The sequence below is a fragment of the Cydia strobilella genome, chromosome 21, assembly GCF_947568885.1.
Source record: "Cydia strobilella chromosome 21, ilCydStro3.1, whole genome shotgun sequence".
Taxonomy (NCBI): domain Eukaryota; kingdom Metazoa; phylum Arthropoda; class Insecta; order Lepidoptera; family Tortricidae; genus Cydia; species Cydia strobilella.
Genome location: NC_086061.1, coordinates 9,870,237 through 9,888,173, shown reverse-complemented (window position 1 = coordinate 9,888,173; position 17,937 = coordinate 9,870,237). Strand labels below are relative to the sequence as shown.

The 17,937-nt window shown below is 40.8% G+C and overlaps 1 protein-coding gene across 1 annotated transcript; it reads right to left on the bottom strand.

Moving 5' to 3' along the window:
* Positions 1 to 566: 566 nt before the first annotated feature.
* On the bottom strand, positions 567 to 15,412 carry LOC134750968 (cilia- and flagella-associated protein 45-like). The gene is made up of 13 exons (XM_063686264.1): positions 15,178 to 15,412; positions 14,745 to 14,940; positions 13,795 to 13,893; positions 12,387 to 12,489; positions 11,112 to 11,247; positions 10,376 to 10,511; positions 9,158 to 9,293; positions 7,783 to 7,961; positions 5,857 to 6,006; positions 4,425 to 4,529; positions 3,261 to 3,340; positions 2,327 to 2,423; positions 567 to 668 (listed from the first exon to the last, which is right to left on the bottom strand). The coding sequence occupies exons 1-13, from the start codon at positions 15,273 to 15,275 to the stop codon at positions 576 to 578; spliced, it is 1,608 nt and encodes a 535-aa protein (XP_063542334.1). The 5' UTR covers positions 15,276 to 15,412; the 3' UTR covers positions 567 to 575.
* Positions 15,413 to 17,937: the final 2,525 nt, after the last annotated feature.

The window sequence follows — 17,937 nt, the reverse complement described above, 5'->3', positions numbered from 1 at the left end:
AATAAGTCCAAATTTGTGCAGCATTGTAGGTTTATATTCAAATTTCGTCATATGTACAAGAACTAGCGCAATGACCCTATAAATAAAACCAAAGATAGATATAACTCCGTAATAGATGGATACAGTCTAAGGCAAAAACGTGCCTCGAAAATCAAGAAAATTTGATTCTCGTTCAGAGGGCGCTACTAGTTTTGGCTTACAGTCGTATAGATGGCGTTGACGGTTTCGTTTGTTATTTAACAATTTTAACGCATATCAGTGAATGAACATGGGTCAAAATCATAAAAATAATTAATGCAAATAAAAAAAATCATTTATCTATATTTAAATACATTTTATCGTATTTTTATAAATCTTCATTTTTAGTTTTAAAGTGTGTCAACAGATGGCAGTGAATTTACTGGGGTTACAAAATGTACTATGACAGTACCGCTCTAGTATAAGTTACTCTATGATAAAACTACACAAGTCATTGTAACATCATCTTTTATAATGCTAATAATATTACGAAGTTTAAAGTAATGGCTGGTATTCAAACGGAAATTCTCGTAATATCAAATAATATTGGTGGTGTTTTAGCTCAGGTCCTTGTATCCGTAGTGGCCGAGGGTCTGTTCGACCTCCTTCACGTATTTCTCGGCCACCTTCTGCTGTCTCATAGCGGCCACCTGCAAACGGGGTTTCATAATAGTTTTAAAATGCAAAACATTCAAGTTGATAAACAAAAATGTGTAAGGTCATAGAGCAGCCATTCTCAGTATGCTCCGCGGACCCCTAGGGCTCCGCAAAGCCTCTGCATTGGGGTTCCGCGAAAAAAAAACAGCTCTTCTATAGGTATCAAAGATAGATATAACTCCGTAATAGATGGATACAGTCTAAGGAAAAAACGTGCCTCGAAAATCACGAAAATTTGATTCTCGATCAGATGGCGCTACTAGTTTTGGCCTACTCTCATATAGAGGGCGTTGACGGTTTCGTTCGTTATTTATAATTTTAACGCATATCAGTGAAAGAACATGGGTCAAAATCATATAAAAAAAAAAATGCAAATAAAAAAATCATTTATCCATATTTAAATACATTTTAACGTATTTTTATAAATCTTCATTGTTAGTTTTAAAGTATGTCGATAGATGGCAGTAAATTTACAGGGGTTACAAAATTTACTATAACAGTACCGCTCTATCTTATTATATCCTCTTTGATAGGTATATATGGTCCACAGTAACTTACGATTTTTTTATTTCGCTTTCCAAAAGGGTTCCGTCACCAAAAAAGTTTGAGAACCGCTGTCATGGAGAAATGAGTAAGCATAGAGTGCTCACTGCATACATCTGTTTTGTTACCGAAACGCTTATTATTTTCAAGTAGCGAAATTATCAGTGCTACTCGACAATAGATGTCGCGACGAACGGAAAGTCTAATGTTCAACGATTTTCAGCTAATATTATAACCGCGGCGGAACTCTATTTTTAACTCTTTCTGCATGTAAGATTAGTTGTAAATTGTTGAGCAATACACTTATTCAGTCGCGACACAAGTGACATCTAGTATGGAGTAGCAGTACTAATAACTCCGCTACTTGACGCTAGATGTCGTCTACGAAAATAATAAGCGTTTTGGTAACAAAACCGATGTATAGAGTGAGCACTACTTATTTCTCTATGGTAAGGTCTTATAAAGAATAGTTCTAAGGTTTTCTAAATATTGAAAACCTGATTCTCACAGATCCTAGTGTTTTTGGGTTCTTTCAACTCTAACCAGCATATTCAATACTGATGATATAAAAATAATGTCCCAAAAATTTGTATGAAAATTGTACACATACAAATGATTTTTTTTTTCACACTAAAACGTGACATAATGGAATGGACATTTTGGGACATCTTTTTTTAATGGCAGGATGGAGAATGCGTCGATTCTGAGTAGAATGAGCCCAAGAATGTTCAGGTTTGAAAGAATCGGGATTTCAATATTTGTGGTATTTTCTATAAAAAGGGACCTTATTGTCGTTGGCGCTTACGCCATTATTAACGATGCTCCGATATAAATACAATGCCGCGTGACGCTGAGCGGCGTACGCCATCGACAATAAGGTCCATTTTCAAATTATTTAGATCAGTACGGTTTCACTCACTATTATTTTTAGTCGCTTTTGGCGACATGTTTCGGATTCCCCTGAAGGACCCTTTCTCCCCCCCCCCCCCCCCCGTTCCCTTCCCTTCTTCCCTTTTTATAGAAAATGCCCCATTTATTTTAGAAAACGCCCATCATCTTTAGCCAGTCTCTTTGGGATCGCGATTAAATCAAAGCGTGCATTTCTCACCTTCTCCTTGATGACTCTGCGCTCGTATTTGTCTTGTTGTTCTTGCTCCATCCTCAGAGCCACGCCCTCGTTGTGGATCTTCTCACGCAGTTCAGCCCTGAGGACATACACATAACACAACATTTATAGCGATTCAGCAATTGCGCTTTTCATTATTTACTAGCTTTTGGGTAGCTTATTTTTTATTCAATATGCTTTTTATCGATTCCCCATACAAACTTTCACCCCCTTAAAGGATGACTTCTGGGACTCAAACTATCTCTATAGCAAATTTCAACTAAATCGGTTTAGCGTAAGCGTGAAGAGGTAACAGACAGACAGACACTTTCGCATTTGTAATATTAGTATGGATTTTAAATCCTAGATAAAAATAGGAACGACTGGAAAAAAATTTGGCAAAATTGACGAGTTAGTCGCTGAGCATAGGTAAATTTTTGTCCAAAATCTGTAAATGCCAATCATCATTAGTTCAAAAATTAGTAAAGGTCTATTATGACTATTTTGGCGGAGCAGGACGGGTTCTGGTAGTCTTCCTCAGCATCCCGTTTAAAAAACAGTTTCAGGGCCAGTTTAAAAAAAGATCAGGGACGGCGCTAGGCAACGGGGAGATAAGATAAGTCGAAATGATACAATACACACACAACAACAAGCAACAACAAGACACAACAACAACAACAGACAGAGTGGAACAAGCGTGTCCTATAAGTATATTGTACTACTCTTTTGACACTAAACGCAAGTTAAACAGTTACTGTATGAAGTTGCACTTTACCCATCCGTGAACATGATGCATGTAACTGCGTCGAAATATCGGGAGCTCATAAATAATACAAAAGGTAATCACTGTCTATATCCCGGTCAATATAAGTCTAGTGAAGTCGCACTTATCATACTATTTTAAGTAAACAGGCCCTTATTCATATTCTCTGGTTACCTGGCGCGCTCCTTGTCGTTGATTTGCTTCATGATCTCTTGGCGGTGCTGTTCAATACGCGCCTTGCGTTTGTTATCAAGCTGTAACAAGTTTTAATATCGGTATTAAATTATCTTCCAAATTAAACCCTAGAAGTTGGACCCATTATTTGTGGTATTATCTATAAAAAGGGACCTTATTGTCGATGGCGCTTACGCCATTATTAACGATGCTCCGATATAAATATAATGCCGCGCGACGCTGTGCGGCGTAAGCGCCATCGACAATAAGGTCCCTTTTCATAGAAAATGCCCCAATTATCTTTCAAATTATACCATAGAAGTTGAACCCATAGTTGTTGATATGTCCTTAAAATACGTCCAATCCAAAGCGGTAAGGGCACAGCGAAATGTGATTTCACTGGAATCTGGAGCAACTCCAACTTATAGAAGAAAAGACAGTCATAACAGCACTGCTGCCTACTAGGTATTAGGTATGTATTTTTAGGGTTCCGTTACCCAAAGGGTAAAAACGGGACCCTATTACTAACTCCGATGTCCGTCCGTCTGTCACCAGGCTGTATCTCATGAACCGTGATAGCTAGACAGTTGAAATTTTCACAGATGATGTATTTCTGTGGCCGCTATAACAACAAATACTAAAAACAGAATAAAATAAATATTTAAGTGGGGCTCCCATACAACGAACGTCATTATTTTGTCGTTTTTTGCGTAATGTTACGGAACCCTAGAACCCTTTGCAAGTTTTTAAATGATATAGGAGGCAAACGAGCAGTCGAATCGCCTGATGGTAAGCGATTCCGTCGCCCATGGACACCCGCAACACCAGAGGGGTTGTAAGTGCGTTACCAGCCTTTAAGATGGGAGTACGCTCTTCTCTTGAAGGTTTGAAGGTCGTTTCGGTCCGGAAATACCGCAGGCGACAATTCATAAAAGTTTGACAGCGATTCTGGGTCAAATCATGCTTTCCTTTTCTAATGTATGGCACTATCCCTTTCGGCTATTTAGGGTTGTCAAAATTCAAGTCATTATCTTATCTGTGGTCGTGAAGGAAGTCAAGTTGTGCCAACCCTAATAATTGCTCGGAGCAATGCTGAGCCGAACGGAGCCGAGTTTGCCCGTAAGCAGGAGTGTCCCCCCACTGATACGGTGACCTACGACATACCTCCTTTTCCTTCTGCAAAAACTCCTCGTTCTGTCGGGCAGCGTTGTTGAAGCTCTGCTCGTCCTTGGCGATCTCGCGCGCGATGAGACGGTGGATGTCGTGGATCTAAAAACATTACACCACAGATTTATTTAGCTATCACAGATAGCACATTTTTGCTAGTCAAAATTGACTCTTATCAACGAGCAAAGCAGCCCGAAAGAGGATCAAACCAGAGGACTTTGTCTCACTCGCACGAGTTACATCTGTATTAATATAGAGAAATAAGTAAGCATAATGCTCACTTCATAGTCTCCAACTCTCCATGTCTCCATAAATCAGTTTTCTTACCGAAATACTTATTATTTTCATTGTCAACATCTACTTATACAGGCAGACTGAGGCGTCAAGTAGCGGATTTATCAGTACCGCTAGTTGACACTAGATGTCACGAGTGTCGCGACTGACGAAAAGTGCTCAACAAATTTACAACTAATGTTACATGCAGAAAGAGCTAAAAATAGAGTTCCGCCGCGATTATAATATTAGCTGAAAATTAGATTTTTCGTTCGTCACGACACCTATTGTCAAGTAAATGGATATTGATATATATCATATAATTGATAAATCCGCTACTTGACGCTAGATGTCGACTACGAAAATAATAAAGCGTTTTGGTAAGACTGATGTATGGATGAAAATGAAAATGAAAATATTTATTGATAACAATTGTTACATGTCGTTTTTTTAGTAGGTTACATAAATCAAATTAATTATTAAACTTATCAATATTCAAATTATTAACAAAATTATAATTATCAGTATATCGATAATTATTAACATCTAACAGCTCTAGCCTGTAGTTATTAGTTATTAAAGCACTAGTGGCATGTCGAAAAACCACCGAAAAACTCACTATACTCATATAACATCTTCTCAAGAAGCCACTTTTTAGGGTTCCGTACACAAAGGGTAAAAACGGGACCCTATTACTAAGACTTCGCTGTCCGTCTGTCTGTCTGTCTGTCATCATGCTGTATCTCATGAACCGTGATAGCTAGACAGTTGAAATTTTCACAGATGATGTATTTCTGTTGCCGCTATAACAACAAATACTAAAAAGTACAGAACCCTCGGTGCGCGAGTCCGACTCGCACATGGCCGGTTTTTTAATTTAGATTTGAAGCCTACAGTGGAAGTTGCATTTCTAATGCAATCGGGTAATCGATTGTAGACTCAAGGTCCGAGGCAATAGACAGACTTAGCCGACTTCGCTAATGTGTGTCGCTCTGCTACCAGCCGGTCTCCGTGCATGTTACTACGCACTACGCAGCGGATATTTAGAGTTCGTGATGAAGTGAGCACTCTATGCTTACCTACTTATTTCAATAGACATCCTTTGTAACTTCTGTCTTGTATTGTTGTGTTGTTGTAGTGTGTTGTTGTCTCTCACCTGTTGCTCACGCGCTTGGTGCAGATTCTTCATCTCTCTGTTCCGCCGTATAGCGTTGTCCCTTTCTTTCCGTCGGTATTCTCTCTCGACGTCCTCTTGTATCTTTAAGTTGCGGATGCGTTCCAATTCTTCTTTCAGCTCTTGTTCAGCCTAGTAACAGAGAAAGTGCTTGATAGTGATAACGTTACTATTCTAACTGGCAGTATTTTTTCTCCGATTAAAAGTAATTTTATAGTATTTCTCAAACAGCTTGGGTACGGTGACAGATGTCAACTCAAAACAATTTTGCGAGATATTGTCATAGAAGACATAGACATAGAACATTTTTATTTATTATTATTTATTTTTTATTAAACTTATTAATAGATAAATGGTATTATTCAGTTAGTGACTTTTTTAATGATAATTTATAATTCTTACTTTATTTTTAATTATTATGTACTGACTATTTATTCGTTTAATTTCTAATGTTTAAAATTTGTAATTTAAGTGACATAAAAAATTTATAATAATTATAACATATTTTAATGCATTACTAATTTAGGAGACTTCGTAGATTTGTTAGTTCGCATGATTATAAATTAATTTTATTTTATAATGTTTAGCCTAGATTACGGTCTAATATATTGTATGTCCTCACAGGACGTCATGGACTGACTTTCAGAATTGATGTAACACCTAAATTATAAAATGTATGTACATGACTTTACAATCAATAAATGAAATGAAATGAAATGAAACTTAGACTTAAAAAAACTAAGAAATTGAGTTACACATATCAGAGAGAAATATTCATGCGTGTTAAATAGGAGCTTGCCTCAGCATAATGTATTTACTACAACGCTGGTTTTCAGGCAGACCCTTCATACATTATCCCTTACTCGCTGTTAGTCGAAAACTAAATGGCTTATAGTTATGTTAATATGTATGTATGAGAGTAAACTATATGTATTAGAATATTGCGTTGTTAATTGAATGAAAATTATATTTGTCACCGTACCCGAGCTGTTTGTAAAATACCATAGTGTTCATGATCCTAACCTAATACACCTAAACTGGTCCTTCGAACCGGACAAGGTCTACATTAAATCTTCAATCTTAACTAGCGAGGATGAGTGCGCAAGAGTAATCTAAGATGACGGCGGGAGTTTAGAATTCGTAGCTACTTTCAATGTTTCACTTTTCATGGTCATAGACTCATAGTCAACATCTAAAAATAAATACCATTTATTTGTCATGTTGTTCGTATTATTCATTTGTAATATTAACAACATGTCAAAGATATGGTATTTATATAATACTAGCTTTTGCCCGCGACTTCGTGGATTTAGTAATAATTTGGGTAGCTTATTTTTTATCCAATCTGCTTTTTATCGATTCCCCATACAAACTTCCCTCCCTCCCTTAATTATCACCCCCTTAAAGGATGACTTCTGGGATAAAAACTACCTTAAGTCCGTCCTTCTATACTTCAACTAAATATATCGGTTCAGCTGTTTAAGCGTGAAGAGGTGACAGACAGACACACTTTCGCATTTATAATATTAGTATAGATCTACACCAAGTACCAACAACCTTGCAAAGGAATGATCACTAAATACAGAGAAAAGATAAGAACACATGGGAAAGGCAGGCAATGATGTTCTAAATCATAATAAGTGCATCCAATTACACCTGTATTCTATGAAATGCTGAGAAAATAAAAGACACAAAATAATAATAATAATAAATTCTTTATTTGGCAGGCAAGAAACCCATTTTTTTAGAATCTATAGGTAATATAAAAGGTGTACAAATAAACATAAAATACAGTACAAAATACTAAAACTTACAACCTAAAACAATGAAATAAAACATTTACAAACTTATGCACTAAAGATGGCCGTTCTCGGACGGAAAATGGTCCTTCTAGCCGGATAACCTTACCTTCTGGGCTTTAGCGATGTGGTCGATGCCCTTCTGCTTGGCCGCCTTGATGGCCTCGGCCTCCGCCCGGTTCCTGGACTCGCGCTCCTGTTTCTGCTTCAAGAAATTAGCGACGCGAAGATCGTTTATACGTTCCTCTTCCATCTGGAGCTGCTTGAAGTAGAGGAGCTCGGCGTTGCCTGCGACATACACAAATACCTCACCACCAATGGAAACCTTACTCGCCATCAGAAAAAGTGTTGGTTGGGACAGTTGGGACTCGAGTCCTTTGAGTCCTCTGCTTCAAGACTCGACTCAGTTTTTCAGACTCTTATAATTAAATCTAAACTTGAGTTCTTTTCAACTTGTTAGTGTCCCGAGTCTTTTGTAGAGACTTGAGTCCTTTTCAGAGAGCTCTTGATTTTTTTTTACAAACAATTTCGAAATGCATTGTCTTTATATAAAATTTGTAGATTATGTACACAAATCATACAACAACGCCTAATTACTGTTATTTAGGAAAAACCTATAAAATTGTTGACGGAGTCTTTATTCGGAGGCTCGAGTCCTTTTAAGTTGCTCTTAAAAAAGACTCGACTCGGGACTTAAAAAGACTCAGAAGTGTTTTAAGCGCAGAGTCTCGTAAAAACAAGTTGAGTTCTTCAAATTCAGACTCAAAGGACTCGAGTTCCTAATACCAACACTAATCAGAAACACAACACTACACACCTACAGTAAGTAGCTGCAGAGCGCCATTATGGCTGTGATAAAGGCCTGTACGGGAACAATTTTCTCGCCAATCTGATTAATTGTCCGATCAAATCAGGTGGTGCGGACGCAAACGCCAATTTGGCCACTTACATTTATGGTTATATTTGAGCGCTCTAAATTTAAAAAATGCCCCCAGACGCGAATACTGGCGTCACAAATTGGTATTTTCGGCGAATCGGTCATAATCGGAGGTCGAATTCGTCGAGCCAAATTGGCAATTGCGTTCGCACGGGCTGATTTGATGGGAAAATTGTCCTCGTCTGGACAGGCCTTAAGATTCGAGCGATAGGACATTTCGCTATGCTTTTGGTTGGATGTGGTTTTATTTTTTGGAAATCAGAAAATTAAAAAAATGGCAGTTATTTTGGCTGTGGTATCTGGAAGGTGTAGTCTTCAGCCCGCTCCAGACTACGCGGCGCGAAGCCGCGATTCGCGCACGAGTGTGGATGGCCCTTTCGAAATCCCAGTTGGGTTGGTCTAGATTCGAACGAAATTTACGAAATTACATTTTGCTACTAGTACTACGGACGTAGATTCAGCGCGCCCACAATATTCAAATTTTGAAAATCATCAAAAATTGTGGAGCCATGAAGGTTTGCGAAGTCTACAAAGCCACTAGTCCTACCTTGGTCGAGTATCTCCTTCAGCAGCCGCTGTCGGCCATGTTTCTCTTTCAGCTTCTGTGCTTCGTCGATCTGCATGGCGATGTTGGATTGGTTCACGCGGATACTCTCTTCTTCGATGCGTTCCGCTTCCATTACCTGGGAAAACAGAGGTTTTAAACGGTCACGGTCAGCTAGGCTGTACAGTAAATCAAGAAAAGTCAGTACCCGAAGACACACAGCAGATAGAGTTCCACGGAATTCAATGGGACACATCGCAAAATCTGAAGTCACTGCAATCAAAGCAAAGCTACATTCGAAAATTACATAAAATGATGGCAATAAGAAGCTGGAATTGGAAAAGGGCCCTCCACACTCATGCGCGAGTCACGGCGCGAAGCCGCGAACGCGAGTGTGGAGTCGATTTCGCAGATCTGCGACGCCCGCTCCACACTCGCGTTCGCGGCTACTAGGGTTTGCGGCATTAATAGTCCCACTGAGTAGAACGAGTAGCCTTTTTAAGCGAAATTTGCAACGAGCCGGCCGACTTCTGTCCTAAAGGGGCCGAACACTCGTGCGCGAATTGCGGCGCGAAGCCGCGAACGTGAGTGTGGAGTCTAGTTCGCTAATCAGCGAAATCGACTACACACTCGCGTTCGTGGCTTCGCGTCGCTGTCTGGAGCAGACTTAAGACCAACCGAATGTCAGGCGAATAATGCCCAACTTTTGCTGACATGCTATCCCCTCGGGCTTAATTTTCGTTGTCTGTCCAGGAACATAGATGGAATATAGGGCCACCCTACACTAGCGTCGGCGTCTAATCAGCGCTATGGAAAATGGCGTCGCTGTGCAGTTGCGCCAACGTTGCGTCGAGCAGCAGCCATAGAGTTGACTAGACACCGAAGCTTGGGCTCATAGACACCACAAAAAGTATTCATGGAATGCCTGATAAGTATGTTCATATCGTGAATGTATGAAACTGTTAGGCCCGATGAGTACGAGAGCTTTTTCAACGCGCGTTAAAAAAGCGCTTTAATCTGTCCGTACGCTAAATTCGATTTAAAGACCAAGGCTTAAAGTTAAAAATCCAACAACGCTTGATAAAAAGCGGTACCGCCATCGTGTGAATAAATACACACGATTCTATTTGTGTGATCCAAACGCTTTTTTAACGCGCGTTTGAAAAGCTCTCGTACGAATGGGGTCTGAAGGTGGCCAGATTTGTGGAGTATACGTGATACCTTGGCAAACTCATGGGAGTTGATCTGTTCCTTGAGCGCCGTCAGGTTCTGCAGCCGGAGCCCGTGGCGGCGCTCCTCCTCCGCCTCGGCGCGCGCCACGGCCGCCTGGCGGTTCTCTTCCATTATGGCGTCTAGGCTGAAAATACAATTTCAGCTTTAAAGCAAAGGAAAATATTTAGAAATGTTTTTGTTACAAGCCTTTATCTATACCTATGCTTTTCTTTGAATATGAACATCTCCGCGTCTCCTATTTACAATAGCTCCGCTTGAAAAAAGACAGTTTCGCAGCGCGTTCAGATATGTACTGTACCTTTACTTCACTTAAGGTGAAAATCTGGTTCCAAGGATCAACAAACAGACTGTGACCTTGACGTGATAGTTCCTCTCAGTAGCACAGAATTAATAATAATACTAAGTACAGAAGGCTCACTCTCTAACAAAACGCGGCTATTACGACAGATATGACCGCTAGGAAGTCAAACGCGAGCAGGCGTCCGTTCCGTAGCGGTGCGCGGCAAATACTATAGCTAGACACCAAAGTTGTTATGGGCCGCATGTACTTGTAACAAAGCGATGAAATCGCGGAGTGAGCCACGCCTGTCAGTAGATGGAAAGGATGTGAACTGGTACAACTTGCCACATAATATGTGCCGCCTGGTCTGCTAGAGGAGCGTTCTTAGCTGTAGGGTGAGAATCCGACTAGAAGAAGAGGGATAGACTTCTCTTTATCACCTACCGTCTCTCTTCATCCATGAGTTCCTTCTTGATGAGTTCTTTCTCGACGATCTGCGCGTCGCGAATGGCGTGGGCTTTGGAAGCCAAGATGACGCGGTTACACAGACGCGGACCCTGCATGTTGTCCGCTCTTAGCACTGCAACACGGACCAAAGAAAATTATGGTTGAAGGCCAAAGAAATTATGGTAGATCTTATTTAAGATTTGTCTAGTTTCCTCGCGGTGTTTTCCTACACCAAAGACTCCAAAGAGTAACTGGTAAATATTAAATGATAATTTCGTACATAAAGGCCGTAACACACCGTCGCACCGCATCATCCATAAGTAAGAGCGAGAAAGCAATCTCTTTCTCGCTCTTACTTATGAGTGCGTCGCACAATGACCTTGGTGCGGTGCGATGGTGTGTTAAGGCCGTAAGCTGAAGCGTAAGTGACCACACGAGCGCTCTTTTAACGCGCGTTAAAAAAGCGCTTGAATCTGCCCGCAAGCCATTCGATTTAAAGACCAAGGCTTAAAGTTGAAAATCCAACGACGCTTGATAAACAGCGCTTCCGCAAAAGGACCCTCCACACTCATGCGCGAATCGCGGCGCGAAGCGAGTGAGGAGCCTAGTTCGCTGATTAGCGAACACACACCACGGCTTCGCGCCGTGATTCGAGCATGAGTGTGGAGAGCCCTTAAAGCTTTTTTAACGCGCGTTGAAAATGCGTTCGAGAGAATGAGGCTGGCCTCGCTGTATCGGCTCGGTCACGACATTGCGCGACCGGCGGCGGCGGGGGCGGCGACTATAGGTTGGAGCGAGACACAGCGATCAGACCTTTCGTTCCTTCCTATGGTTGCCGCCGCCGCCGGTCGCGCAAAGTCGTGGCCGGGCCATCATATGGCTGCCAACTTTCAAAGCGAAGGTAGTGGGTTCGAACAACGGCTCATACCAATTAATTTCTTGAAACGTATGTACGAAATCATCGTGATTGAAAACATCGTGAGGAAATCGCCTTCACACTCTCGCAGATCTGCGAAATCGACGCCACACTCGCGTACGCGGCTTCGCGCCGTGAATCGCGCACGAATGTGGAGGGGGCTTCTGAGTTGGAAGGTGATGGCAGTCGTTTTCGTAAAAACCAGTGTCTATATCATTCCTTGGATTATATTGCCGAGCGGACCCAGGCGCCCTAATTGAGACGTGATTGAGCCGCGGCAAATGGCAGGACAACGCTGGGAAGATGATTTTCATGCACGTGCTCCAAGTATTGGAAAATACTAAAGTACTACTTACTCTCGTTCCTGCTGAGGGTGTGAGCCGTCTGGTCCGGCCCCTCTAACTCAGGGTCCGCCTGTCCGGCCGCAGCCTCCGCCCCGGGTTGAGGCTTGAGGTTCTCCTGTGAAACAGAATATTTATAGGTCTTCCACAAATCTAACAGATACTCACTTACATTACAAATCAGTTTTCTATGTGAAGATCTACAAGCTCTTTCGTACACATATAAAAAAACTCTACTAACATAAGGTCGGTAGAGTAGAGCAGAAGAAGTGAAGTTCTTCGTTTCGGACTGTGTATGAGCGACGTACGTAAACAAATACGAGAGATCTTGCCCTTATACCAGCACCACACTTCGCTGTATTTGGCAAATATTCGTGTTGCATCCCTTTTGTTTTGTATGTCAAAGGAAAGAGATGCAACACGAATATTTGCCGAATAAGGCGAAGTGTGATGCCAGCATAAGATAGCTCCTCTTCACGATGGCCTAGCACTAAACCAGGGAGATGGTCATGCGATGGTTATAGCTCCTCAATGGCCCAGCGCTAGACCAGCGATATGGCCATGCGATGTTTGAGAGCACGCACTATGGAAAGGGCCACGTGTAGATGCGTACGCACCATCGCTGGCCCACTACCTTTGGTGAGCGGACGAATAACTGACACCGTGGCTATCCAATCGGCATCCTGCCGCGCCATAAGCCCTCCAACACCACTACCCTCTAAACAGGCTGGCCCATCTTAGTGGGCCAGTCATGAATTAACTCTACATCCGTGGGACCAGTATGATGGCCGATTGTATACAGGAGCCATGACGGTCTTCCCTGCAATACATTTTATGTGTCAGTTGTGGTGTCAGTCTTCCTCACAATGATCTTATGGGAAGTTTAATTTCACTGCTGAGTGACGTTCATAAGTCTGGACGGCCTGCTACTTGGTGGTCCACCGTGTCAAAGGATTTAGAACGAGCCCAATTAAATCCACAGACAACCCAGGACAAACGGTCCTGGCGCATGAGAACGAGGAGAGTCGACCCCAAATAAAGGCAAAGACGAAGACGAAGAAGTGACGTTCATAAGTCTGCTAATGGGGTTAGCATCTGTCAAAAGTTTGCATAGATGAGATTTGGCTTCAAGGGCTGGGGCTATGCTTATCCAGGACATAAAATTCCATTTAAAAAAAACACAAGAATTAGACACAATTCTAGAGGGCCCTTCACACTCATGCGCGAATAACGGCGCGAAGCCGCGAACGTGAGTCTGGAGTCTAGTTCGCTAATCAGCGAAATTGACTCCACACTCGCGTTCGCGGCTTCGCGCCGCGTAGTCTGGAGCGAGCTTAGGGATTGACAGGGCAAGCTTTGTTGGCGCCATCTGCTAAATACTTGGACCGGCCAACGCCATTGTGGTTGGTGCAACTGGCAATACCTTTAGATTCCTTTTGCGCATCTCGGACTCCTTGGCCGCCTTCTGGATGGCGGCTTCTTGAGCGTGCATGGCCGCGATCTGCTCCTCCTGGGTCATCACCTGTGGAAAATATATTTTGTTCAGGTCTTTTTTTTTTAATGGCATCGCGCTCCTGACGCATTCAGTATTTTGTTAGGTATAGGTGTAATGCTCAAGTTAACAACTCTGGATAGGAGAGATATAGCAAACATACCCTAGCCTGCTCTTAAAGTCGCTCTAACTCGCTCTTATGCGCCCTCCAAACTCGTGCGCGGTTCGCGCACGGGTGTGGAGGAAGCTTTGGACACAAGGCACAACATCAATATTGTAATAGTTTTCAATGATTCATGGTTAGTTTCACCAAAGAGAATTAAGAAGGCAGTGAGTGAGTGAGTCTATACATCGATTTTGTTACCAAAAAGACTATTATTTTCGTAGTCTACATGTGTCAAGTAGCGGAACTCTCAGTACTGCTACTCGACACTAGATGTCCCATGTGTCGCGACTGACGAAAAGTGTATTGCTCAACAAATAACAATTTATATTTGTTATTTGTTTGTGTAAAAAACCAGTGATACCTATCCGAATCAAACACGCGTAGTGACACTATGAGTTATGAGAGTAGTGTGCTTGGATAGACCAACAAGTGTGAACGCGACCGGTGGTAACGTTGAAAGCGAACGCAGTCGACGCGCACGAATGAGGGTAGACCGAGCGCGGTCTACACAACTTTGACACCCACCCGCTATCTTCAGTCACCCGTGAACAAGATGCATGTAACTGCGTCAAAATATCGGGAGCTCGAAAACAATACAAAAGGTAATCACGGTTCATATCCCCGTCGATAGTCTAGCAGTTCTGTTCTTCTCTCCCCGCGGTATTTCTAACTTCTTCAAGCTCCGGTTAGAAGAAAGAGAGAGAGCAATACATACCCTAGCCTGCTCTTTTAGTCGCTCAAACTCGCTCTTAGGCATAACAGCAGGATAGTAGTTTTTCTCTCCCCTTGGCACTTCTAGCTTCCTAAAGCCCCCGCCCACCTCCGGAACCATCGTGAATTCGCGGCGGGGTAGCTCGCATTTGTGGATGGGACGCTTGGTTATGGGGAACTTGTGACGACATTGGGACGGTCTGAAAGGTTTCGCAAGGATATAAAGTTTCTGAAGCTCCCTTAATAATATATATAGGTCGATCTTGGCGAATTTACTAGACCAGAGGAAGGAGAGAAATTTCGGTTTTCATAGTTCACTGTAGGGCTTCAGATCCTATATTGCTATTACGATCTTGTGTACCCCAAACCCCAAAGCTGCTACCCTATATGATATATCCAACTAAACTAACAACAAACAAATGTAGGATTAGAAATACCTATGTAATTGGTAGCAGCCTGGTTCACTTCTCTTCGTTGCTCTTCTAATTAGATGGTATGGAATAGTATCGTGCGGATTTGGCGTAGGAGGCGCCATTGTATATTTATTAGAAAATATAAATATTAAGTAATAGATGCGCGTAGTTCGCCTTTCGAGTAGTAAATTCTAGTAAATAAATCGAAACCAGTTGCCTAGCAATAAACATAGTTTGATTGATCGTGATCACTTTGACGACCTCAAAATAAGACGGCGCATTCAAATATAATGTTTGTCAAAGGACTGTCCCATTTCAAACATAGACAGAGAGAATCATACTATCTTTGTCTTACACTAGTACTAGCGCCCAAAAGAAAGGGATGAGTATAATTTTCCTGGTGGTTACTGACTGACAAATTGGTTTGACCAACTATACCTCCCAAATCCAATCGTTATTTAAAAAAATACGATTGTCTATGCGTTAAGTTCACCTTAGTGTTGCCTAGAAATTGTAGATATAGTTGGTCAAACCAAATTGTCAGTAAATAAGGACAAAAAAAATACTCATCCTTTTCTTTTGGGTGCTAGTACTAGTGTAAGACAAAGATAGTATGATTCTCTCTGTCTATGTTTGAAATAAGATAGTCCTTTGACAAACTATAAATTTAATTAAAAACAGAACAATGTGTCTCAAAAGTATTCAAAAAGTCTGCGAAATACTCATTTTTGTGAATTGTACATTTTTTAAAATCTTTTATGATATTTTAATTTTATCTATAGTTTGTCAAAGGACTGTCTCATTTCAAACAAAGACAGATAGAATCATACTATCTTTTTCTTACACTAGTACTACATAGACCTAGCATTATATAGACCAGCTATACGCGTGCGCCCGTAAGGGATAGACATAGATGACGTCATAAACGTGGGGATACCATATTGGTAAAAATTACCCCAATATTTGATATCACGTTGGGGCGATTACCCTGGAGGCAAAGCTTGTTTGACGGTATTAAAAAATTGTTAAATAAAATGTCAATGGGCCGTTCTTATTAGGCGTATAAACAATGAAATACCTTCTATAATTCGCGCAGGTGGTACAAAACTAAACATGTCTAGTAAATAAAATGTATTATGGGTTTTAATTTAAAGAAATCACAAATCGCAATCACACCAATTAATGTACACCACATTTAATCTTCACAACATTTGTTTATTTATTTTTTGGAATTAGAAGTACGAAAAAACTTCGAGGTCAAAATTACCCATAAAATTATGATATTTTCATCTGGTATCCCTAACATGATTGTTATGCAGCTAAATTAAGAAGAAGTTTAAAAATGGCTGACCTCAGACTCCTACCTACCTACGTAATTTGGGCGGATAATTTTACAAATAATGTTTTGTTAATTTGCGTAAATAATTGTGATATTTTAATTGAAATCGTTTGATTCTACATTGCTTTGAGTGTAACGTAATTTTACGATGTTATTCTCACATATTGCGTTAAGGGGAAGGTGTAAAATACCGTACTTACGTGTGAAAGGTTATGATCTCATATTTTTGCTCAGAGCGGCTATTACAGCCGATTACAGAACAATTCACCATTATTTTATCAAAGTTCAAGCATTCAAAACGCAAACCATCACTATATTTCATAAGAGAAAGCACAATTTCATACAAAACAACGATAATTAAACAAGCAACGAACAAACATGACATGTCACGTACTTATTTGTTTGCCACAACCTCGGTTGTGGCAGCGGTGGAAAAGTGAAACTATGACAAGGACAAACAATAACAGCGCTTTCTCTGCTACTCCTACTGAAAGATACATAAGACTATCCCGTTCGGTCATTTTCCCCCACTCCTCATGACCGATCCAGTTATACTAGATTCATGAGTACTAGCACGCAAAAGAAAAGGATGAGTATATTTTTTTTGTCCTTATTTACTGACAATTTGGTTTGACCAACTATATCTACTATTTTTTTCTTCTAGGCAACACTAAGGTGAACTTAAAGGGCCCTCCACACTCATGCGCGAATCGCGGCGCGAAGCCGCGAACGCGAGTGTGGAGCCAAGTTGGCTGATTAGCGAACTAGGCTCCAGACTCGCGTTCGCGGCTTCGCGCAGTGATTCGCGCATGAGTGTGGAGGGACCTTAACGCATACACAATCGTATTTTATTTTTGTTCTTATTTACTGACAAGATTTGCTTGACCAACTATAGTTTTATTCAAAGTTATCTTCAATCTTCAATATTCCTGGCAACATCTTATGTGTCAGAGACAACAGAGTGTGTGTACATCCGCTAATAATTATTTACTTTCTTTTAAAAGTTTCAAACTCTTCAAAGTATATGTCTCAAATTACATAATAATGACGAATCATTTACAATTTACTGTAAAATATTTACATTGTTTGTTTATCCCTTAAATCATATTATAAATTTATCTTTAACAAATGGCTGCTTTCCAGACAAGCTTAAATACACAATTGTAAAACCAATTTTAAAAAAAGGTAACACTTCAGATTTGAATAATTATAGGCCGATTGCGCTCATACCTATTTTTTCTAAAATTTTTGAAAAGATTATGTACCAGCGGTTAATAGACTTCTTTAATAAACACAACGTATTGTCGAAAGAACAGTTTGGATTTAGAGCTAAAAGATCAACAACCTCGGCTGTTTATGAACTTATTAAAATAGTATCACAAAGTAGAAATGATAAAATCCCTGTTACTGGCATTTTTATGGACATGACAAAAGCCTTTGACAGG

Coding starts and splice junctions, on each gene's coding strand:
- LOC134750968 (XM_063686264.1), bottom strand. CDS start 15,275: ATGGCGCCTCCTACGCCAAATCCGCACGATACTATTCCATACCATCTA. Junction 13,894..14,744: donor GACTAAAAGAGCAGGCTAGG/GTATGTATTGCT, acceptor TATTTTCCACAG/GTGATGACCCAGGAGGAGCA. Junction 9,294..10,375: donor ACTCCCATGAGTTTGCCAAG/GTATCACGTATA, acceptor CTGTTTTCCCAG/GTAATGGAAGCGGAACGCAT.